Genomic DNA, 24,326 nt, shown 5'->3' with positions numbered 1-24,326 from the left:
TCTGTGTGATGAAAGATCATAAAAAGATGGACTTTGAGACAGAAATTTCACTTCTAGCATTGAGCGCTCAAAATGAAATCCCTCGAGCCAGACCATGCAGCAAACTATAGCACGAGATATCAGCCAGCTCGCAAGTTAGGAACCTCAGTGATACCTTAGTGATCGGCTACGCGTATCATGAAGTAAAGATCTCAGGTGATTTTGGAATTTCAGTGCTGAAAGTTTGTAGGGTCACAGTTGTACTGATAACTTATAGCTGTGCTAGGTTAAGTCACTTGTTCGTTGGTCTTAAAGGGTGAAGCAGATCTCATTGGGTTGTGTGGTGGCCTGACCGGAATGAAGCTGTCGTGTGTTTCTAGAGAGCATTGACTGGTGTCAGTGGTGTCTGAGAGGGCAAGGGCTGGTCATCTGCAGAGCTGCCAGTCGCCTTTCTGTTATCTTGTACTTATTTTTAGAAGTAGACATCTCGACGTATACTAGCATGGCCTGCAATTCCTCTTAAATGTAAATTAGATTAAAAGCTTCCAGTATGCTGGTTTAAACACTCTTTTAAGTCAGCTTACGTAGAAGCCTAATGAACAGATGTCTTTTGCCCAACTGCTTGGGCTGTGGCTTCCTTCTTATTTATGTGGGACCATTCTTTGTTGATAACAGCTACACTTGCAGTGGCTTCTGGTTGTACTTATGGCATCTTTGATTATAAATTATTTCATGACTGTTCAAGTTGTGTCCTGCTAACCTAATTGCAGGGGCTCCAGGGAGACTTGTGAGGCTGCCTTCTGTTTGCTCTGTGCCAAAGTTGCTGCTTTAACTGAGCTATTCTTTGTATGTCAGCTAGAGAGGGAAAGCGGGTGTCCTTCCTAGTGCTGCCTTGGTGCTCTCCTCACTGAAGTGTTTGTCATTTTAAAGAATGACATCCCTTCTCCAGTTTTCTGACTCTTAGCTCTTTGGTTTAAGCTATTTTTAATAATATGCTAGCTTACGTTACCAATTCAGATTCAGATGATGAGCAGTAATGTACAACTTGTTCATGCTACCTCTATCTATTTGGCCAACTTAGGACAAGCCGTGTGCTGATCTGCTTAACTCCTGGGAGCTTGTTTTCCGAACATTTTAGTTGGGATCAAGATAGATACGTAGAAAAGGATCGGCTTAGTTTTGCATAAAAGAGGAAGTAAATACAATTCTCTTATCCTCCCCCAAAAGTAATGTGTTCAGAGTTCTGTTCCTCAGGGAGATCTGAATCAGCAAATGACAACTAAGCAAGGAAAAAAGGCATTTCGTTGAAGCATGGAGAAGGTGTACTGTCTGACACTCACTGTCAGCTATGAAGAACAGAGCAAACACTGAAATCTTGGATTCTGCTTGCTGCACATGTCAATCCACTTTTGGTTGATGGTCAGCCCAGGGACAAATCATCAGGGATGGTATCATCCGGCAGCGTGAGGCTGTGGCTTGAAAGGGGTGATCTGCTTATTACTGTGGGAATAATGCAGCCAGACTTGTGCATCAGCTGCCACCCCTTGAAAACAGCAACCCCACAAAACAGAATTAGCAGGCTTTCAAGTCTTTGGCATTTGAACACCTCTGGGAAGAAAATTCTTATAGTGTTGTGCTGTGATCTACCTCTTTTGCCTTTCTTTAGAAGAAATACTTAGTAAACCAGCTTAACAGAGAAAAATTATGTATACTTGAAGTCTCTTTGCATATATCTGGTTGTCAGTTGATACAGATGTCCCTGATGCAGATGTTTAGGCATGGAGTGCAGGCAGTTTTAGTTATAAGCTTGTTGGAAAGTCAACTGGTAAAGTTAGAGACTAACAAGCCATAATGGACATGCCAAAATCTATATTTGTATTGCTAAAATATGTATATTTGTGTGTGTGTGTATATATACACATGCACACATATATGCATGCACACATGTGCACGCACATGTGCGTGTGTGTGTGTGCTTAGAGTTGGTGTGAATCACAAGATGGATGCTCTACAGGAGTATTTTCCAATATTAGATCTTAGTGATGTGTTTATATCATTGTATTCTCCGGTTAAGAGGTAGTAAGGCTGCTCTGAGAGGTCTTCGTCCTGCCTGATGTTCCCAACTAACATCACTAGTGAGATGAATAAAGGAATTCTGCTAACATAACCTGATTTTGGTTTATGTATTTGGTATGTGTATTCTCTGTTGTAACCATAGATTTTTGACAGGTACTCTTGCCTGTTGGCATTATTTGAGATTTTTCTCCTGTCTTGGCTTCTTCCTTCAAATGCTGAGAAGTTTGTTTTTGGTGTTGAGTATTTGCCTAAATATGCTGCTTTTTATGAGGATTAACTGCAGTTTAATTTCTTCCTTTCTTTTTTTCCTGTTTTCAGGGGATTGTGGGTAACCTAGCAAGTGGCAAGTCTGCACTTGTGCACCGGTATCTGACTGGCACATATGTCCAGGAAGAATCACCTGAAGGTACGTGGATATGCACATTATTAATAGCATACAGATTTTGCTAGTTTTTTCCTAGACTGCACCTCTATTTCTTCTTAATTGTGCAGAAATGAATTAGTTAAAGAATCAGTTTTGCTTTTACACTATATTAATAGAGAACTGTGCTTTTCCTTTAACGATCTCCAAACTGGAGATAAGTGCAGGCAATGAGTATAACTGTACCTTTTCCATAACCACTTAGCATCATTAAGTGCTTTCCCATCCATTATTTGTCCATATGGGAAGCTTTTGTAGTTGTGTATTGAGAAGAGTTTACCGTTGTGAGTAGTGCTGCTACTTTCCATTTGGCGGCTGAAAGCCACAGTTACTGAATCTTGTATTGGGCTTCTGTAGTTTCACAAGCTTAAACTGGATGTAAATTGTTCCTTGTTTAACTTTTAAAACTTCAAGACCAAAAATTTTGTAAGAAATATTTTTATGCCACAGAAAACTTGGTTTGTACTTGACAATATTGCAGGGTTTAACAACAACCCAAACTTATAGCTTGAAATCAAAATAATCATAGAGTCTTATTGAGGTATATCTTACACTAAATACTTTCTTGGTTTTTATTTATTCTCCTTATGAACTTTTAAATCCAACTCTGAGACACTGAATTTCTGGTTCCTTCTTTTCCTTACTGGCTGTTCCATTCTTTGCAGATATGGATGCAGGTAACTATACATTCTCTTCATGGCAGCTCTTGTCTTGTTTTGAAGAGACAGAAGGCACAGTTTTTGTACTATAGCGTTTTCCCCTTGTTATGTGTATCATCTTGATTTGTTCCCTTTTGATTTCAAGTCTTTAGTACATCTCACTGTTTTTGTCCCTTGCCGTAGTTGTCTTTTCTTCAGTAGTATGTAGCTTCATGCATCTATGGTAACATTTGTTTCAAATTAACTCTTACCAAAGGAAGCTATTAGTCATAGTATTTGGCATTTTAACCAGTTTTCTTTAAATTAAAATGGGAGGAGAGGGAAAGGGATGGATAAGGCTGTTCTGATATAATTGCAGTAGCAGTGAAGTCCTCTAGTTCATACTCTCACGTTAAAAGTTTTTGCTTCTCTGTAGCTGGGACTAGTGCGGGGTGATAACTGGAGATGCTGACAACTGCATGTTAGCTTGATTGTTCAGTGTGCAAGGATAGTTTGCTGATCTGAAGGAGAAGGTAATGGTAGATCACATTTATGCCTAGTGCATCTCTGTGCTGATAGCAAGAAATGAGAAGATAATGTGCATATCAAGTGAATACAAATCTTCAGAAAAAAAAATCATTATCTCTACTGAGCTCTTTTCCCCCTYATCTCATGAAAAGAAAATATTTTGTTTATTCTTGTGAGACCTGAATGTCTTGGTTATTCACAGGGTTACCAGTACTCTTCTCCTATACTATGAATATTTTACATGGTGTTCCTTGGGAGCATTGCCATCTGTCCCTTTTGTCTTCAAGATTTTTTTTTTTACAGTGCTTGAGTGACATTCAGACTGTTTATCCTCGAAGAATTAAGTTACCAAAGCAGTGTCAGATCATTTCTTTGCACATAAGTGTAGCTGACAAGCTTCCCTAATGACACCATTCCATTTCATTAATAGTGGAAAAACTAGAATAATTAAGAGCTCTAATTCACCTTGTAAGGGAGAGGTCAAGATTTCTAATCAAGTTAGCAGTAAAGAAATCAACCCATATAATTTATCTTTAGTAAATATCCATAGAAATGATTGGTGGTGTTGTTTTATTTCAGTGTAAGTCTATACCCTGTCATTCTGTGGGAACTGAGACACCAGTGCGGATGGTTCTCTTGCACTGGAGTAGAGACCTTGTGATTTGGTATTCTGCATGGGACCTGTAGCTCTCCGTAAATGGAGACTATGTTTAAATTCTAGACACAGCTTTTATGTTGGAGACCAGTGCAGATCTTCCTTTGGTCCTTTTTGGGGTCTTTGAAATGTCCGAGTTTATTAAGTTGGATAGAGTAATGTGTATGTTAGGTATTGAGGTCTCAGCTGATTGACTAGTTTTTAGAAAAAAACATTGACTGACTTTGGCTTACTACCAGCAAAATTTATTCATTGGTATTTGTCAGGCGTCATATAATTTGTATCTAATTGGGGAATGATTGATGCATACTTCATGTGAGAATGGTGATTACAACCAGAGACTACTGTTCCTGCTCTCCTTTGCCTTCTGAATTGCTGCAATTACCGTGAAACCTGCCCCAAGTTAGACAAGTGCCAGATATCCTTTCAAGCCTTTAAGGTAGCTTCAGCACTCCAGTAAATGAATCTTAAGCATATACAGGTGGTTTCATGTTTCCTTCAGCTCTTCCCTTTAAGACAAGGCATTCCTACTGCTCTTTCTGCATGCCACACCACTCCCTCAAGAGGAGGAACTGTATAACATCGCAGTGTAAAACAGGTTTTCTTCATACTGTTTGGCCAGACTTTTATTTCTGGTCAGAATTAACCTCTCTAGACTCTTGCAATGTTGTAATGTGAACATTTTTTTTTTTCTGTTAGAATGAGATAAGTCACACTTGGGGAGAAAAGGGATTTTTAACTCTTACTTTGTGTACTTAACATGCTTTTGGCTTTACTCCTGTAGAATACATTTTAAATCAGATGTTTCTTTTCACACAACAAAATACAATATATTGCCCTAGAACAACCTGATTTTCAGTTGTGTAAGTCTTGCAGTTTTTTTACTGTAATGAAACTGGAAAGTGTTTTAAAATAGAACACTTACTAAAGCGATTTGTGATCTTTCAAAAACCTCCCAAGTGATTAGAAGAAAAATAGCTTCTAAGCAGTCATTGGTGTGGTTTTTAATTGTTTTTTTAGGGTAGAGCTACAAATAAGATTGCATGCCACCTGGTGTGTGTTTTTCATCCATCTAAAATTCAGTTCTGCCTCCAAGGACATAATGAAACGCGGTGTGCATGGAATAGAGGTGAATTGAACTTGACAACAGCAGTGAGTTTCAGGGCTCCCTGATGTTTTCTAGAAAGCCTCAGAGGCCTGGAACATGAATTCAGGGCCTTTGCACATCTCTCTGGTACGTCCGTGAAGACCCTAATTGATGTAACGATTATTTCAAGGGTTGTTTTTTCTTCTTTTTTTTTTCCAGTGAGTTTTTTATTTGTATTTACTATGTGTAAAGTTGTAGTCAAATGCTTCTGCTCAAGATGTCCCAACTGAGATGAAAAGAATGTAGTATTTCTCTCCTACCCCACCATCATCAGTGATCTTAAGGTTTGTGAACGTAAACACAAACTATTGAAACTGTCTAGGACATTTTTGTTGAAAAGCAATAAAATAAAATAAAAATAATAATAAAAAAAAGTAGAGAGAGGTGAGGTCATGTTAACAAATCCCCTTAAGTTGGAAGATGCAGGAGAGTTGAAATGAGAGTTGGGAAGAGGTACCTTTTTCAGGAGATGGATAGAGAAAATAGTACATCTGGGTGCACAGTAAAATGTAAAGTAGAAAGCTAGTGCAGTAGATGTAACCAAAGCAGATATTTGGGAAGTTTTGAAAAAGATTTAAGGCTGCAAGTCTCTAGAATAATGCATGTTTATGAGGCTGATGTAAAAATAACTGAAAGCCCATCTTCTCTTTCCTGAAGTGGGAAATTACCTCCTTTTTTGCTGCTAGCTCTCTGAGAATTGATGATACCTAGTGGCAATCTGCTTTATTTTGGCCTTAAAATAATGGACAAATGCTTTAATTAGGCTAATAATTGGATATTCAGTTATTTTTAAGACGTGCTCTTGTGGAAGGGTGAAGGGGGGGGGAAGAGAGAAATATTTTTGATCTCTGAAAGTTATAAAGCCTCTTGAGCAACCTAACTGGAGAGGGCAGATAGCTGCTGCAGTCAGTGGAAATTTCGTGTGTCTGTGTAGAGAAACTTGTGAGCATGATCTAGATGAATATGTACGATGTGTCTCTTTGTAACAGAGTTTGTTCCCTATCTTCTGGGTTGATAATGCTTGAACTTCCTCTTCAGTACAGACTGCAAAAGAAAAGCATTGCTAATAAAATTGCTAATTGTTAAGTGGAGTTACACTTAACAACATACAAAATATTTTTGTTTCTTTTTTTTATCAGAGGATTTTTTACTGCTCATGTCATAAGGTTATTTGGTTGCATTCCATTTCCTCCTTCCAAATTACTTAGCTGTAGCCCGTTGTAGGTCTTGTTTTCATTGGAGACTGGATTGAAAGTATACATGGGGTTTCTCATTCTAGTTGGCTTATCAGGATTGTGATCACACTGGTTTAGGTGAGGTGCAGTGATTTGTTTAGCACTTGGGTTTTGTAATGCTGCTTCTGCTGCATCCTGGATATGTTACAAGCTTCAGCAATTTAGATGCATCACATTTCAAATACACTTACCTTCAGTTAGTTGTTCTTCTGTGTTTTAAGAATTACAATGAAYGTGTGTGTGTGTCCCCAGCCAGTGGGGGGACACACTTTTTTTTTCGTTTTCCAAACTTGATTTAAAGATTTTTTTACTATAGCAGCCTTCACCAAGTAACTTTTTTCAGTACCTGCAATGAACAGAAAGCAACAGGAATGGTCAAAAACCTTGACATTTTTATTATTTAAAAAAATAAACAAAGTGTCACCTTCATCCTTACCATTGGAGAAGAATGAATATAGCGAGAACTGTGAAACCCAGTTTCTAGCCTGTTACCAAATATTGGGAAATGTACATCCAGTATGGCTGGGCTCCTGGAAGTATGTATTTACCTGATACCTATTTTGTTATTAGTTTCATTGTGATATTCATGTTTTTCAATTTATGATATCTGGTAACTATTTCTTGCCATATCATGCGATATCAGCAGGATGCAATTACAAAAGGAGGAGTGAGCATGACCACTGATTAAAAATTTTGATTGCTTTTATTCACCACCTCCTTGTGAGCTTTTCATCTGCCTGTGGACTCTCAAAAAAATATGTATACTAAAAAGTATAACCATCATCTTACTAGTCCAAGTAACATTCCAGCTGATTTCTTTCAGCAAAACCATGTAATGTTTCAATTGTTGGGCATTGTGATGAAACCAAGAATGGTGTGCGTTTGTCTTGAACAAAAAAAAAGTATGAATCATCTTGCTGTATGTTAAATTATGTATTCAGACGAGCAAGACAGGAAGGGAACATGGTGCTTTGACTTTGTTTTCTACCTTCAAGTGCTGGGAGATGTAATAGCGAAATGAGGATCACAGTTTGGTGCTAAATAGAGCATGGGAGCTGCAGCAGAATTTGGCCAAGTTTTCTTTATTTTTCTCATTGTTAATATATAAGATAGAAATACAATCGTTCCTTTTGCGAACGTTTAGGTTCCCAAGGTTACACAATCTTCTCACAGAAGTAATTGACTATTTTCATCTGGTTAAAGCTCTTTTTCAATCCTGTACGAATAGGGAAGAATCTTGAAGGTTGCATTTACTAAATAACCAAATTTTGTCTTTCATGAGTAAAAAGAAAATACCTGTTCCAGGCAAACTCTTTGTTGTAGTCTCTGAACAACTCATCTGAAACTTGAAAGAATCACAGTGAAATTTACTCTCTGAATACATGCTTTTCTTAAAGAGCAATTCCCATCCTTTTTTATCTGTTCTTTTCTGGAATTTCAAAAAATCATTTCCATACTTGGCCAACTTTACACATAGCTTGTACAGTGAGACTTTAAGAATTGCAAGTACATATAAGTTCAAAATARCAATATTAACCTACCAATCCGTTGTTTTTAAAGAAGCTGGATATTTCATGTATCAAAATGTTCAGGCCACAAAATACAGAAGCTGAAGTTCCCTGTACTGACTTCAACCCCCTGGTGCAGTATTTCACAAGCTTTCTGCAGTGCTGTTCTGGGCAGCTGCAGCTGAGGTCTCATCTGTGAAACCTAAATAGCTCTTGGGTACGGAAGACAGCTATGACTTTAGACGTATGTGTTTCAAAATTATCTCCGTTTAGTTCCTTGTCTTCCGTTTGCTTATAAGAGTACTGGCCAATTTCTTATTTCTTTAAGTTGGCATTTCGTACTGATACCTGGGTATGAAAGAGCATCCTTGTATTTTCTGATCATTTTAAAGTAGAGCTGCAGTTGGTTCTCTTGGGTTTTGAGAGCCTTTTAGGCTTAGCGTAAAAGAGTGTGCTTATGTATTCTGAAATCTCTGGTCTCCAGCCTTTCCCTCTTGTCTTCCTCTCTTCTATCCCCCGCTGAGATGAGCAGTTTAGAGAATTAGGTTTAGAGAGTTTTTTGAAAAGTTCTCCGTTCCAGCAGTCAAGCTGATTGCTCTTTTAAGAGTTGCGCAAATAAGGAACTATGTTAATTAAAGGAAAACATTAGGATTTGCTGTGTTCCTGGGGAGAAGATGCTGAAGGAGCAGTTTCGTGGTCGGGACTTCCCTGTTAGGTTGTGTGCCTTGAGGGTGGGGTGATCTAAGTGAAGATGTCTTAAGTGCAATGAAGCTTGATTACTCAAAGGTTTTGAAGACTAATGTCCGTAGGATTTGTGCCCTTCTTATAACAGGCTCCTCAGTTTTCTTACTAGATAAAACCTGTAATTTAGATTTATACTGGTTATTATATCTTTAGGCTCTTAATAGTATTAAAGATGATTCCTGACTCTCCAGCGTTCTTTGATTTCTGGTGCTTTTGAGTCAAGCCATTTTAGTGTGACAGTTGGTTGAAGAAGGGTGTGCCTTTTGTTTTTATTAAAAAAAAAAAGATTTTTAAGGTTTAAAAGTCATAGCCTTATGTTTAGTTTTTAAAAATCTTCGAGTAATATTTAAGTGTTCTCAGCTTCCACATAGTGTTTCCTTCTCAGCTTGTATTGCTGAGTTTCTGTGTGTATTTTTTTTTAACTTCCATTAAATCCACTGCTTCTTTTTTGTTGTTGTTGTTGTTGTTGTTGTTGTATTGGCATATTGTAGAGTGTAATAGGTAGCCGGTTTTATTTGCACTGTGTTTAATTCTTAATGGGCTCTTGAATTTGCTGCTGTAGGAGATTGTCACTAGGCTCTCTGCTCCTTTTAGCAATGACGGGGGCCTCCTATTTTGAGCAATGGCAGGATTGCTTCTGGCCTAGGTGATTGACGGGATTCCACTTTCACCATTACTCTAAGGACCCTCACTCGTCCGGGTTCTCTATGTATATACCATGATGAAGGAGGAAAAGGGATGGAGGAAAAGGGATGGAGGGAGAGGATATCGGCTTGATTCCTGGCTCTATTATGTTTTGGGTTTCCCGATGAGTGAGACTTTGGAATATGATAAAACGTAGATGCTTGCAAGCAGATAGTTCTTCTCTTTGTGTGGCCTGCAAAAAGCCTCCACATCCTTCAGAATGAGGATATATCTGTGGCTTGTGACTGTGCTCCCTGTAATCAAGGCCAGCTTTGGATATTACATCGTGAGTATACACTACCTGCATGAGGATGTGTTCTCCGCTCAGATAGGTGTGGTCTTTGAGCCTGCAGCAAACAATTAAGGACAATTTGGGTTATTGGAAGGGTCTGTTCTCCTGAGGTCTGCAGAAACACCACTGTGGATGGCACTTGCTAAGCTCCCCCTGTTCTGGAGAGAGATCCTTATGTGGAAAAGGAGGAGGAAACTATTTTTTTTCCAACTAACTTTGATGGCAGTAATCTTTTAGTGACAAAAACATGAGTTTAGATATTTCTGCTGATTGGACAGAGTACCTGAAATTGTATGCCTGGCTGCGTGCAGTGAAACCTTTAAATGGACAACCTATTTTTCTCACAGCAGCTAGTTTTAGAGTTTTCTATTTATGTTTGCAGTGCTGCAGCTTGACGTTAGGTACATATACCTGGAAATCTTGTTTTTATTTTGGTTTTATCGTTTTCTTGCTCTCTCTGGCTCGCCCCCTCAGTTCTGAGCTATACTAGTATGAGAGGTGTTCAGTACAATACACAGAGAAAATAGCTTTTTGTAACTGTAAGGCACAGTATGTTGCTATGTAATGATGGGTCTGGTCTTATATTTGAATTGGATTATTTAGGGGGTAATCAAGACACAAAAAGAAAAAACCCTCCTCGCCTGAGATGCTAATAGTTGTTTTGTCCTGATTTCCTTAGCAGACCTCACTGTAATTACTTATGTTCAGACAGCTTATAGTATAATTGCAGCTGGTTAAGTCCCATTTTAACTTCAAGGTTACCATTTACAGTGTAATATTGTAATAGAAGGAGAGATATCATAGAAGATGGTTACAACCAAAGTGTATTAAAAAAAAAAGAGAGAGAGAGGAGGAGGAGGCTTAAGAGCAAACACCCCCCCCCCAAAAAAAAACAAAAACAACAAAAAGAAACCGCAAACCCAAACAAYCCCAAACAAAGCCACCCTCCTGCACACCAGCCTGCCATTTATGCTTTTAGCAGGTATGTTTTAAGCTTCTTAGTTATGCTGTTTTTGCACTGTATGTTAGGTCTGTGAAATTAGACTGGAACTTCTGTAAGGAAATTTTGAGTGGGTGTTGGCAGAGGATGATTTACGTGTTAGATGGAAAGGTAGAAGCTATGTGAGTATTTGGCTGAGCTGGCTGAGGGTCTGCAAGAGAGAATATATGTTAAACCAATCTAATTATTTTTTAAGGAACTGCAGTATTAAAGAGCTATGGTAACTTAGGTTGTGGGACTAACTTTGCAAAGTGCTTTCTTGTACGGAAGGTGTTACTTTTGGGTTTAAGCTTTTTAAACTAGAAAAAGCAGGTTGATGGAAATGGGTAGGTGTGTGCTAAAGTAGTATCATGCCCTGCCCAAAGAAGCTGATTGCTGCTTTTTGTTCTTTGTCTCCAGCTGACTTGAAAAAAAATAAGCTTTTAAAATTAGACTTGTAGCATATATGCAATTAGTGGGTGTGATGTGTGAGCAATTGTCTGCACCTGCTGTCAATAAAATAAACTAGAAAAGTCAAGAACAAGTTTAAATAAGCTGTCAGAAATGCCCAATTTACTATTTTATAACTAGATATTGAGCCCTGTAGATAAATCTACAACTATCTTTTTTGTTTTACATTTTAATACTTAACTAGGCACCACTTTTCAAGTCTTTCAGCATGTTTATCTTCAGGAGCTGTGTCTGGCTGATCTCGGACATCTGACATTCATGGTTCTGCCCTACTGAAGTTTAAATCAACTTGTGCTACAGTAAGAGGATATGGTGTCAGGAAGAAGTACGAGGAGCAAAAGCAGCAGTGCAGGAAGCGCTGTGGCAGCTCAGCCTGAAAAGCCACTCCGAATCATAGTCGCAGGATTCAGTGTTTTGGAGTAATTCCCATTGGTGTTGCAAAAGTAAGAATATTGCTGAACTAGGTTGTCTGGCACTTGCAAGCTTAAAACCCGGCAGTGTGTGCAGGGAATTTGAATGGATGCTGGTGCAGGTAGTTCTTTGCAGGTTCTTAYTGGTTTTTGCCCTCCACATTAAACTTTCAGCAGTGTTTTTTAATGGGAATGAAACATGGAAGAAAGAGGCATACTTAAAACTTAGGTCTCCAGGCTTTACATGCTGAGTGCCAGTGTTTTTGTCTTTATGTGCAATAGACGTCAGGTGAGAATGTGTTACTTCCCTATGCCAATTTGACGGATGTCTAATATTTTGTTAGTGGAACAGTTTCAGAGGGAAGTCCTGCACAGGGCTCAGGTGTTTCACCAGTTTGCATGAAAATCAGCTGAGATGTTTCAGGGTTTTCGAAGTTCAAGGTGGAGCCCTGAAGTAGTGTTATATTTCCGACCTATTCGTCACATTTGAAAATTCTGTGGGTTGAGGTTGTACTTCTCTTCAGAAGACAGACAACTGGGTCCTTTCAATGGTGCGTGTTTAAAGTGATGGGCATTATTCTGCTGCACTTGCTAAAAAGTAGTGTGATGCTTTTAACATGCATACTTTTGTCTAGAAGGGCTCAGTGATGAGCTCTGCATGATAACAGGTACCAAGAAGGTACCAATTAATGCTTCATCTTTTTGATTCATCACAGCAGAAGCAGCCAGAGAGCTTTCATTAGTGTCTATTACCTTGGTATAATTTAGTTTTCGGTTTCATACAAACATGAAAATTAGGAGGAGGGAAATTACTTGGAGCCACCTTCAGTGACACTTGCGTGAGAAGGAAGAAGAGGACAAATTTTCTGACGTGAATCATTGCAGCTCTGAGATTGGTTCAGCTTACGCTCATTCACGCCTTGCAGTCCTCTATCAGGGTGCTGGCATGCACTGGGGCTGAATTCTCTGCTCAGTTTATCTGCAGGCTTTTGGAAGGAGCCTGGTTCAGTGTTTCGTCTGGTCTCCCCAAGTCCATGCATCTGTCCTGTGGTATTATTTCAGCAGTGTCATATTCTTAAGTAACTCCTAAATCAATTTTCAAAGCTGTCTTTGAGAGAGACCTCATCTGTATGGCTTCTGCGGAAAAGAGAAGCCCCATATTGGTGCCTCCTGGCCTGCTTTAATAGCTGGAGTTGACTAGGTTGTCTGTTTGGTCAGACACACAAGCAAATACTGGTTTTGTTTTAAAATGGATGCTGCTTATAGGTATAGGGATGCTTCTAGCTAGCAGAGAGAAATCATACCAATTTTAACTCATACGATGGGCAGCCATACTAAAACGCACATTAGAAGGCTCGTTTGTCACCAAGCTACTGTGTATGTCTGTGCTYGTTTCATTCAGCTTGATACATAAGCAATAAACTGAAGATCTTTGTGCTAACTTAGGCTGTTAAGGTTAGCGCAGCGCAGGATTTTCTTCTTTTTTCCCCCTCTGTTAGTATTTTTCAATAGCAAATCCTACTTTCCTTCTCTAAAGAAATCTTTTCCTATGTCATTTTTGTTTCCCAGGTTCCAATTCTGTTTGTCAGCTTCTTTTGGGGGGGCTATAAACCCTAAGGTTTGTACCCCGAGTTTTAGTGGCTGTACAGAGCTTTTCTTTCACCTGATACTTTTGCCGATTTATCTGGGATGATAATAAAATAAGAACAGAAGAAGCTATAATGTCTTTCCCTTGCCCTGGAACAGGATCAGTAGTTTTTTCCTTACTGGGAAGCTTGAAGTCATCTTTCCTCCTAGCTTGTTCTTTTAAAGTAACCTCCCTTCATGCACTCTTTCTCTTATAGTATGTTTTCCAGGCTTTTAACTGTTCTTGCAGTTGCCTGTGAGCACTTTTCAGTCTGTTCTTGTGTTCCCTGTAGCGCGCACCCTGGCTGGTGTGAGCTGCAGGTAATGGTGAGGATAACGGGACAAGCTGGCYGTGTGGCTACAGGAATCGGCAGTGGCTCTTCTGCAGTTCCAGGGGTTTGCCATCTGGTCTCAGCTGCTGGTTATTACCTGCTTAGGTGCAGCAGAACTTTGCATTTGCCCCTCTAAGATGTCTTCTGTTTTTTTCCACACTGTTTTTCCTCATTTGTTAAGGTCATGTTCAAGTATAATCCAATTTTCTAATGTAATTGCAGTCCCTCCTGCTTCATTATCTACTAATTTAATGGCCTGTTCCTTCCATTTTTCAGATTATTAATAAAATATTTGCATGAGGCTTGCAAGTCCTGCAGGAACTTGCTTTGTTATCATACCTTTTTATGACAACTCATTTGAGTACTGAGCACAGCTTTTCTCTACTTCTGCACCCACATTTCAGCAGTTTCATTAAGACTGCTTTTCTAATTGCTTTGCAAGCAATGTTATACTGACAGGCAGAAGCTTTATGGAGAAAATACAGCTTGTACTGCTCTTCTCCAAGTCTCTGTCCATGTAGTAAAAGAAACAGTCATGGAAATTTTCTTGGTACCCAAATTTCTAATATTACATTGGTAGTAAAATGTGTTTGGTTCAAGTGAATATTTTTCCCAGACTGGTTTGGAAAGCAGAGCTCCTTCTGTGTTTTCATCGCATACGTTGGCAGCTACTTGAAATTAATGGAAGCAATTGMTTTATGTTTCATTCTAAGTAGCTGGTGTTTAGGCAAGAGTGTGGTGCAGCAGAATTTCATCCACTCAGGGGGCTGTTCCTTATTTGGATAATTTACAGTCTCACCTAAGGAGTTTAGGACTGTACCGACTTATTTTTAAAATTTTGTCATTTTGGAATGAGACCAATATTTTTGCAGAAATGTCACTCAGTGTAATTTCCTCTAACTCCTCATCCTCAAGATAACCCCCCCTCCCATTTTTTATCTAATGGCATTAGTTATGTTGTAATTAGTTTTTAAGATAATGGCATGTTATCATCCAAAATGTGATTTCTGATCCTGTGTAACTTGAGATTTTTTGTGGACCCATCAAATCTGGCCTTCTGTAGAAATACTGCAGGTACTTCAACGAATGTATCTCAAAATTAAATTGTTAGATATCACGATAGCATGCAACTGCTACTAGAACTCCAACAGTAAAGACCTGCAAGCTTGCTTTCATGGAATTACAAGAAGATATATTAGTGCTTCTTTGACAGCTGTTCTATGTATTAATTGCATAAAGATAAAATTATCTATGTAATAATGTTTTGTGCCTGTGGGTAAGTAGTAGTCAAAACACAGTAAGGATCGTCAACAGGAGTTACCTATCTGCATGTCTTTGCTATCCGTTTAAAAAGTAGCCAGCTTGGGGAAGTTAAAAACCAGTGCTTCCATCTGAATTACTTCTGCTCACCTAACTCTGCAGTATAGTAAGAGATGAGGAGCTCAACAGCAACTGGTTTGGACCAGAACCTCTGTTTCAATTGCTGGGGTGAGGTGGGGGGAATTCTGTAGATCTGTGTGTTGCATGGTCACTTGTTACTGCAAGGAGAACTCTACCACCTTCTAGCTCATAATTCCTTCCCTGCCTTTTCTGAAATGGATGTTCAAGCTACAAGTCAGAAATAGATGATGGGTTTTGAAAAGCTCAGTCCGGGTTGTCTTGCTGTGCTTTCTTCCAGYGTACTTGGTCAGGAAGCTAGTGCAGTTAACTGCTTGTGGCCATAGCTCTGTCTGAGAGTGGTGGTGGTTCCTCAGTCTTTGCTCTGTGTGGTTTACGCTCAAGCTAGCGTAACCACATTTTTTTTTTAATAGCCTTTAGTATTATCTTTGACTTTAAATAAATACCCTGAAGTTAATTTTACAATGGGCTGAATAATAGTTTGTGGTATCTTCTCTGCTACTAACACCAAAATGAGCTGACATCAAGCACTGAGCACAACCATCTTAATATTGTGAAAATTAGTTGCTAATGCTTTTTGAGTAATACTACACTTGATATGTGGAGAAAGTCGTCTTCTAAGAGATTCTTGAAGTTGTTATTTTTATTTAAATAAAGTTAAGTAATGTTGAGGTACAACACTGGCATTATTTTACTGGACTTTTGCAGTCATTCTTTAGTGCTGCTTTTTAGTTGCAGAAGGTTTTATGAGCATTTGTTTTTCCTGACTTTGACAAACAATTGTTATGTATTTGGTCCCAAGATGATGTGTGTATGGGCTAAGGGAATAAATGATTTCTTAATGTGCTTTCCTGAAGAGAAGCTCATGTTCTTGGCAGTAGTATTTTGTATTTAAAACAAACAAAAACCTTACCTATGAGGAAATCTCTATTTGTCAGACTACTAACCACGATTGTCAAAATTCACATGTCATTGGGAATCCAAAATGAAGGCTTTTATGGCTGTTTCAGTCTTATCTGCCTTCTCTCCTTTGATGCCCCACTCCCTCCTCCCCAGCCCCCATAGTCGTGCTAGACATTCAGCTGCTGCACGTATTTGTCATATGGCCAACCCTCCAAATTTATCTTTCTCGTATGGCCAAATAACTTCATCCCTGTGGCAATTTACTTGAATAAAGAGTCTGGCAAATGAAGTTGAGCCTGGGGATACAGTATGAAAATCAGTAGTTGCTTCAATGAGCAATTGCTYAGTGAAACAGTTATCAGCTAGAGGAAGAGGCATCTGGGCTTTCCTAAGTAGGTAATTCTGCAGATGAAGGTTTCCATCTATGTAGACAAAAATCCACAATATAGAGCGCCTTCGATTAAAAATGCCCGAGAAATTTAAAATCTGTATCGGTTTCAGCAAAGGCTTTTTTTATTGTTATTGTTACTGCTGATGCMAGACACTGACCCTCGCGGCGTGCTGTGCATAAAAATGAGATTAACAAGCTTTTGGTTGATTCCTTCAACCTGGTTTTCCTCATTTGTGTTAGGTCTTGAGCCACGCTTGCTGAATTGCTAGTGCATGAAATTTATTTAGCTTTACATTGGTCAAAGCTCTATTGTCATCTGGAGCATTTTCAGTAGAAATCTGGCCTTATGCGCGTAACAGACTGTGTGTTTTTGTGTGTTGCACCATGAGCACTTCTCTGCCTTCTGGTAGCTACTGCRTGTGGTTCATAGAGCAATAATATTTTGTCTGTTTATGTGGAATTGTGTTTATGTCTGAAAATGAGTCTCTGTGAACTGGTCTTGATCTTGCGCTGGGAAACTGAGAATCAGGTCTTGTAGTAATTTTTTAATCTAGAATTTTAGGGAGYGTGGGGGGAAGCCCAAATACTCAAATCCTCCCAAATCCAAGCTTCCACACAATTTCAAGAATTTCTTCTTTTGAAATTTMCACGTTTCATAACAGCATTTTCCAGCTGTGCTTTTCTGGCTGTAGAGAGTTACGTAGGATATTCACTGGCACATCTTTTTCGTAATGACAAACATGGGATTGACGTTGCAAGTAAATATGGTTTAGCTGTCGATTACACATCTTGTGCTCTTGCATCTTTGTGCGGTGACATGCCTATTAGGATGTCGCAGGAGCGATCATCCCATCCATCAGAGCTGCAGGCCAGCCTGCCAGTCGTCTTTATTTCGATGACCTCTTTAGGCAGGTATGTAGAGGAGTTGTGAAATTCCCTTAATAAAAAGCTGCCTGTGTCATAACACGGATGTGCCTAGAACAAAGCTAGCTATGTTGCTTGGGACTGCTCGCTGTGTTTTGGAGCTCACCCTTTAAATTAAGAAGGTAATTTCTTTCCTTTTGGCGTCTTCAGCTTAGCTGGTACCTCGTGGCTCCATCATATATGCAAATCCTCATAAAAAATACAGTAGTGCTCTGGGAGACTTCTTGACTTCTAAGGTAAGGTGGTTAAGTGTTCAGACCTGCTCATCTGTCAAATCTTTCTTTCCTTCTGTCCCTGAAATGTGCTGTAAGCTCCAAAGGTGCGTTTTGCAGAAATCGCTAGTGCAGTGCTGTCTCCGATCGGCCTGTGTCAAATTAGCTGCCGTTGCATGGCTGTTCCTTTCCTGGCCTCCGGATGGGTCATGTCAGGGCTCATCAAGTCAAAGGCAGAGTTATTCTGTCATCTGCATTAAGAATCCTAGGACCGTAGATATCTACAGGACAGTCACATAGCCTTGATTTCCTACGCTGGCAGAAATCCATATATTCTTCACTTACTTTTTTTTTCTGCATAAGTGCTTGATATTGGGGAAGTTTTTTTTTTTTTTTTTTTTTTTTTAATGCATCTCCTGTGTAGTACCTGATACTACGATGTGCTCAAGATGAGGGCTCTTTAATGTTGTAGTAACACAAATTAGTAGGGTTGCATCTTGCTTTGATCTCAAATTTACATAAACAATTTCTTAAATAGGGGATGAGAGTGGATCTGCTGCTACAGTTTGAGATGTTCACTTTTTTTTTTCCCCCCCTCAATGCTTACATTGGCTGGAAATCTAGGGCATCCTTTCAAACACTTTATTTGGGGATTTACCAGATTTAAACTACTTAATCATGAAATACCTAAAGCCAAACAAAACAAAACAACCTCAAATGAGAACATGTGGATATGGATATATTATTTTGGATTTTTTTTTAAGTTCTCTTTTCTTATTTATGTGAATACTTTTTCAGTGACGGGAGAAGAGACACTAGGTGATGTTGATATGACATTTTCTTTCTTCAATAATTGAGCTGGAGAATGTTTGTAGTGTCTCTCTGWTTGCAGACTTGAATATTTTTTTGACTGCTTGGGGCAGGGGGAGCAAGGTGGGGGTGATGTTTCTGATAAAATTTTCTTTGTGATAGCTCCCTCTTTTTTCAATTCACTTGGGAACACACTGCAAAGTTTGAATGCATCTGACCCACTGATTGTCACTATGAAAAGAGTCAGATATCCACCAGGTGATGCTGAGCTATTGGCTTTCTTAGCACGTAGCAGAAATCCAGAAGCTTAGTTTTTCTTGCCCTCTGAGTGAAGAATATAAAACAAAAATTGTGGCAGATGACATCAGGGGAGCAGAGCTATCAAGGACATCTCTTCTCCAGTAAATCCAGACTGATATGCAATCAAAATTAGGCTATAGAAGCCTGGAGAGGGAGAGTCAGAAAAAATGTTAAGTAGGAGAAAGTGAGGCATCATATAAATGTTTTTTCTCTCTTTGGATGTTTGTGTGGGAAAGATATTTGCCATGGTGCACTTGCAGCAGCGTTTAAGTGCGAAAGTAAATGTTGAGCAGTGTGAAGAAAGTGGAAAAACTACTGCATGTACCAGGTAAAGAGCATGCTCAGCTTTAGGGGAAAGCAGCCACTTTGATGGAATTAAATTTAATGTATGCTTGTTGACTGCACTACTGCTCTTCCAGCATGACAGGCCTTGGAAAAGTGGTGCAGTGTGTTAGTTTTTATTTCCAGTATTAAATTTAAATTCTCCCATTGTACTGAATATAAGGCACAGCAAGGAAAGGCAAAGAATGGGTATGCAGGCTGGTTGCTTAATGTGGATTCATGTGGGAAGAGAGCTGTTGGATAGCTTTATCCTATATTTGATAAATATAGTACACTTCTTAGAGCTGCTTCCTCAAAAATAAGTCTTTTTGATGTGTTAGTGACCTTGAAGTGTGTCTCAAATCATATCACTGCTCACATTTGTAATCTGTCTCTCTCTCTATATATATATTAATATTACAGTCATGGGTGTTTTTCTAATTCTCTGGTTAAGCTTTTTATTTTGCCTTGTCTGTRACTTCTTTATGCCTCTGAGGCTGGAGTATGAAGATGCAGCGGAGTCTGAAAGGCATCCTATTGATGAGAGAGGAATAGCGGCATGGTTCTTAAATATATTTGCACTCATAGTATTTTATAAATAGCCAAGTGAACTTTCAATACTCAAAAAAGGAATCGGGAAATGGCAATTATGCAGAACGTTCACTCTTCAATCACATATATAGTGCATTGCCATTGTTACTTAAAGCTTAATGTATGTCCCTGGAGGGCTATGCATTAAGTAATTAGTTTTATTTAATACTTTATTATGAAGCAGATGCAAGTAATTGACTAAGTTATTCTAGAAGAATAGGAATAATTATATGGCTAATAGAAATTCTGTTTCTGAGAGCTAAGGCTGGTTTCCTTTCAAAGGCTTATATGCTATTTTGATCTTTTTCTTTTCAAGTTCACCATTAATATTTATTTATCTCCCACTTATCTTGGCAGCCAAAACAGAATCCCATTTTTGACTAATGCTGAAAATCTGTAAATATATGCTCTCTTAATTCTGTACAACAAATGACAAGAAAGGTGGTAATCTCTTAATTGTTCCCTGTTTGATGCCTCATAGCCATTCATAATATGGTAAATTAAAAAAAAAAGGAAGGAAAAAAATCTATTCTAATGTCTTATATTAATCATGAAATGCATATAAACGTTCTTGTGTACTGAGTGTAGGTGAACTGTTGAGTAATATTGGTGTGAAACCTACTGTGATGGTTGGGCAGGGGGACTGGTGGGTCCAAGGCAGTCTGGTGCTTCCCTGGAGGTCAGCAGCGATTGCGTGAAGGTCTGAGGGCACTGTCAGCCTGTATACACTGGCGTGCTACTTAGAGCGGCTCTGTGGACCTAAGACCTTCTCAGTCCCCTGCCAAGTGTTCAAATGTATCTGTTTCGATAGTGTAGTAGATACTGAAGTAAGCATCGTTGGGATATTGGATTGAAACAAAGCTGAAAAGGATTCAAATTTTTTTTAAAATACTTAAGTTTCATGTTGGTCTGGAAGATTCATATCATTAACTAAGATAAAACATATAGGAGCTGATTGGAGAGCATGAGGTGAGGGGCCCGCGGACTGTTCTGGTTTAGCAGCTGAGATATGGATGCTTTCACCTCCAGCAGAGGAGTATAAATCCGGCCCAAAGACTTGGGCAAGCCAAGTTCACTAATGCTGGTCCAGGCTCAGTTGTACCAGAGACCCTGCATGCAATTTGGTCCTTATCTGATGTCGGTCATGAGCATCAGCATGGTGCCTGTAATGCCCTGGAGCCTGGAGAAAAGTTATCCCTATTCTGTCCGTGGGTTGTACTCCAAGTCGCTGATGGGACAGCAGAAAGGGAACGTACAGTGTATCTGCAGGTCCTCTTCTAGCTCCTTGTGTTCAGCGCCACTGCCCAAGTACTAGGTACTCTTCATCTCCCTAAAACAAAAGATTGGGGATTGGAATTTGGATCAAGGCTTGATTTTTGCTCTGTTTACCTARTTTTCCAAAACAGGTCTTTATTTCGCCCTGCTAGCAAGTGGTACAACGTTCTTTAATAGTTTAATACATCACTACAGAGGTACCACCATGTAGTTTTTCTGTCTAACATGTGTGTAGTATTTTCCCCTAACTGTTATTTGTGAATATAGAAGTACCATTTTCATAACATTACATGTGTCCTGTAAGAACTGGGCTTCTCTTGAGGAAAAGCTAAGGCATCTAGGAAAGCTATTTTACTTCTAACACATGGTGTTTCTGTTGCATGCAGCTGTCCCATGTTAGCATTTTTTGAGATGCTTTCTCACTATTACACAAAAAAATACCAAATACTTGGTATTAAAACCAAGTACATATAACATATAACATGAGAATTAATATTTGTAATGCAATTTGGATTTTTCCACATTATTGGTCTGAAAATATTTGGTTTAGCTTTTCTTAGTAATTCCTATGCTAGAGCATAGGAGCTAATCTTTTATTCAGTGTTTTATGCATGCATGGAAAAAGCTTAGCGCTTTTCTTTTTCCCCAAGCGAAGCCTTTTTCTGTTTTGTGTTTTGTACCTTTTCTCTCTTATAATGAGTTACTTTGTGTGACAGGTGGGAGATTCAAGAAAGAGATAGTAGTGGATGGACAAAGCTATCTGCTGCTGATTAGAGATGAAGGGGGCCCTCCAGAGGCACAGGTGAGCATTGCACATGGAGCTTTACTAGGCTAAAAACACCCTTTCTGTTTTATTTTTAATGTATCTGAACCTTCCTTTTAAGAAAACTTGCTTCGTTCTATACTTTCCATGGTCCTGTTCTTTTCCTGGGTGATTATACATATGTTTCGCTCAGGTGAGAAATGTTCTGTTTAGAAAATGCTTGAAGTTGCAATTGCAATGCAAAATAAGTAGTAAAGATGTAAGGCTGTCTTGTAGTAAATGCCTAATTTCAGGACCAGAAGATGCTTCCAGTGACAAGAAAATTGCATGTTGCAGACTTGGTTCTGTTTAGTTAGGATATCAAAATCTTTCAACTATGATTCTGTGAAACAGTGGATAAATGCAGAGTGACATGCACACTCGCGTACAAATCTGTGTTCCTTTTTTTGGATTGCTTTCCCTTCTTCCCTCCTGTGGCATCTTGAGACTCAACTTCCCAAGCTGCAGCTCAGCCCCACTGCCTCCTTCGGTTGCTGAAGTGGGGCCTGGGGAGCGTGTAGTGCCACTTTGGCTTATTGGAGCCAGCTCCTCTACTGTACGCAGGATTTGCCTCAGAGAAGATGCTCGTGCTTTTCTTTTGTGTTTTTTTCAACTCTGTTACCCTATTTCGGTGATACAAAGTGAAGCATTTGCCTGTGTGATCCTCAAATCGCTGAAGAGCCTGCCARTCTGCCTGCCGGCAGCGTCCTCATCCTCACTCATCCGCTTTGTTTGCCCTCAACCTTCTCTTACCTGGACGTTGGCAAGGGCTTGCACGTGCATGCTCTGCCACTGGTCTTGCCTTGCTCCGCCGTTGGGCAGTGGGGCAGCTTTCGAAAACCTCACAGTGCTGCTGAACAGCTGAGCGGGAGAGGCGCCAGCAGGAGCAGCTTGTGCCTCGGGGCTCCACTCTCGCTCATTAGCTGCAGGAGGCTTTGAGCCTGGGAGAAGGTGGTGGGACAAAGCAGAGGAGAAAAAGAGGTAGAGGAAGCGGAGACCCAGATCGACATCCTGGAAGGAAGGAAAAAACGAAACAAGAGCTTAGTGTCGCTTGACACATCTGCAGCCGTGCGAGGCAGGAGCTTCAATGAACTGTACTGTTTTCGGCCGTGAATAATTTGGCTGAGGTACACGACGGTTTCCAGGCCTCAGTGCTTATAGAATATTCATTGGGGAGGAAAAAAACCCCAAAGACTGAAGGTATATACATAAATCTAAATGTTTTTGTTCTTAAAGAATTGGGTTTTCTTGCAGAACTCACTTGAACTAACTGCAAACACCAAATTTGTTGCCTTTGCATTCTAGATAAATTTGAGGTTTTTAATTACCTCCGGTTACTGTTACTGAATTTGTTCCTCAGCAGATAAGGAGCATGGGAAGGCTTGCGGGTTTTTCAGCTAGTGCTATTTCACTTTTCTGAAGAGATATTTCACATTTAAGTTCTCTTCAGATTTGCTTGGTCTAATTTCAAATTCTGAGTATTTTAGGAAGATCTTTATTTTTGGTATTAATTCCTGGAATGAAAAAAATTACTCCTGCATTCATGACCATTCAGAATTGCTTAATGAAAAGGGGACCTTATCTGAAGAATAACATGCATCTGCCACTGTTTTATGATATAGAAAAGGTTAGTTATTTTTAGCCTTTTTTTTTTTTGCTGCAATATTCAAGTTTGGTTTTTTGTGTGTGTGTGTRTAGAATTAGAAGTACAACGTGAGTAGGTACCAAGGTGAACTGCAGTCCTTCTGGACCACAGCAGTGCTGAGGACAAGAGCATCCCCAGATGGCAGTGGCTTTGCTGGAGCACAACGAAGGCTGCAGTATGGTCCATCTTGCTCTTCCCTTTCCCATCAGCAAGGGAGGGAAAACCAGCTCACTGGAAGACTCACTTTCTGGATCAGTCATCTTTCTCATCCAATATGTGCTTGGTCTAGGATGCAAATATGTAAAGGGTTTGAAAATAGCTTGTTTCAAGGAATGAGAACATAGTGAAATGCCCTGACCAGCACTGCTTCACTGCTGTTCCATGCCAAGTTTGCCAATATAGATCGTTTCTTTTGCCCAGCAGATTTGATGTTAGCTCTTGCAGTCATCTACTGCAAGTGTGATGTTCTCGTACTGTAAAGCCCAATTAATGTAGCAACTGAGCTATGAAGAGCAGCCACAAGATATTTCTTGAAATTTAGAGCTTCTGTTCACAGCTTGGTTTTATTTGGTTTTATTAACACTATTTATCTTGGGAGGAAAAATAGATTTAATCACCCTTGTGAAACTGAAGATGGATTGTATGCAATACTCAGCAAGTTTTTTTTGCCTCAAGCATGAATAACAAGGGCTGAAACTTGTTTCCGTTAGTAATTGGTTAGTAATTGGTAAAGTGATAGTAATTAATTGTTAGTAATTGGTAAAGTGATAGTAATTGGGCTTATAATGTCATATATTGAAGAAGAAAGAGTTGATAGGAGAAGTCATTGTGTATCCCAGATCCTACAAGGTGCAATGATCAACATTAGTTCATTGCGTTATGAGTGATACATCACAACTTTTTAAGCCCTTGATTTTCACTAATAAGATTTCTATAATGTGTATTTGTTTTCCATCAATGTAAGATAARGTTTGTTTCTTTTCTTTTTCTTTCTTCTTCAGTGTCTTTTTTTCACTATATGTTTCTTCC

The 24,326-nt window shown here is 39.3% G+C and overlaps 1 protein-coding gene across 5 annotated transcripts in view; it reads left to right on the top strand.

The window, feature by feature from the left end:
- Positions 1-24,326, top strand: part of AGAP1 (ArfGAP with GTPase domain, ankyrin repeat and PH domain 1) — a 384,866-nt gene that overhangs the window by 128,520 nt on the left and 232,020 nt on the right. For all 5 annotated transcript variants that reach the window (XM_085307476.1, XM_085307474.1, XM_085307475.1 and 2 more), the window contains exons 3-4: positions 2,374-2,461; positions 21,567-21,652. In XM_085307476.1, coding sequence (XP_085163602.1) covers positions 2,374-2,461; positions 21,567-21,652 — 174 coding nt within the window. The remainder of the gene's footprint in view (positions 1-2,373; positions 2,462-21,566; positions 21,653-24,326) is intronic.

This window comes from Rhea americana, unplaced genomic scaffold (assembly GCF_003343005.1).
Source record: "Rhea americana isolate MKP2758 unplaced genomic scaffold, rheAme1 scaffold_259, whole genome shotgun sequence".
NCBI lineage: Eukaryota > Metazoa > Chordata > Aves > Rheiformes > Rheidae > Rhea > Rhea americana.
Note: the sequence above shows the minus strand (reverse complement) of the source record. Positions and strands in the feature narration are given on the sequence as shown.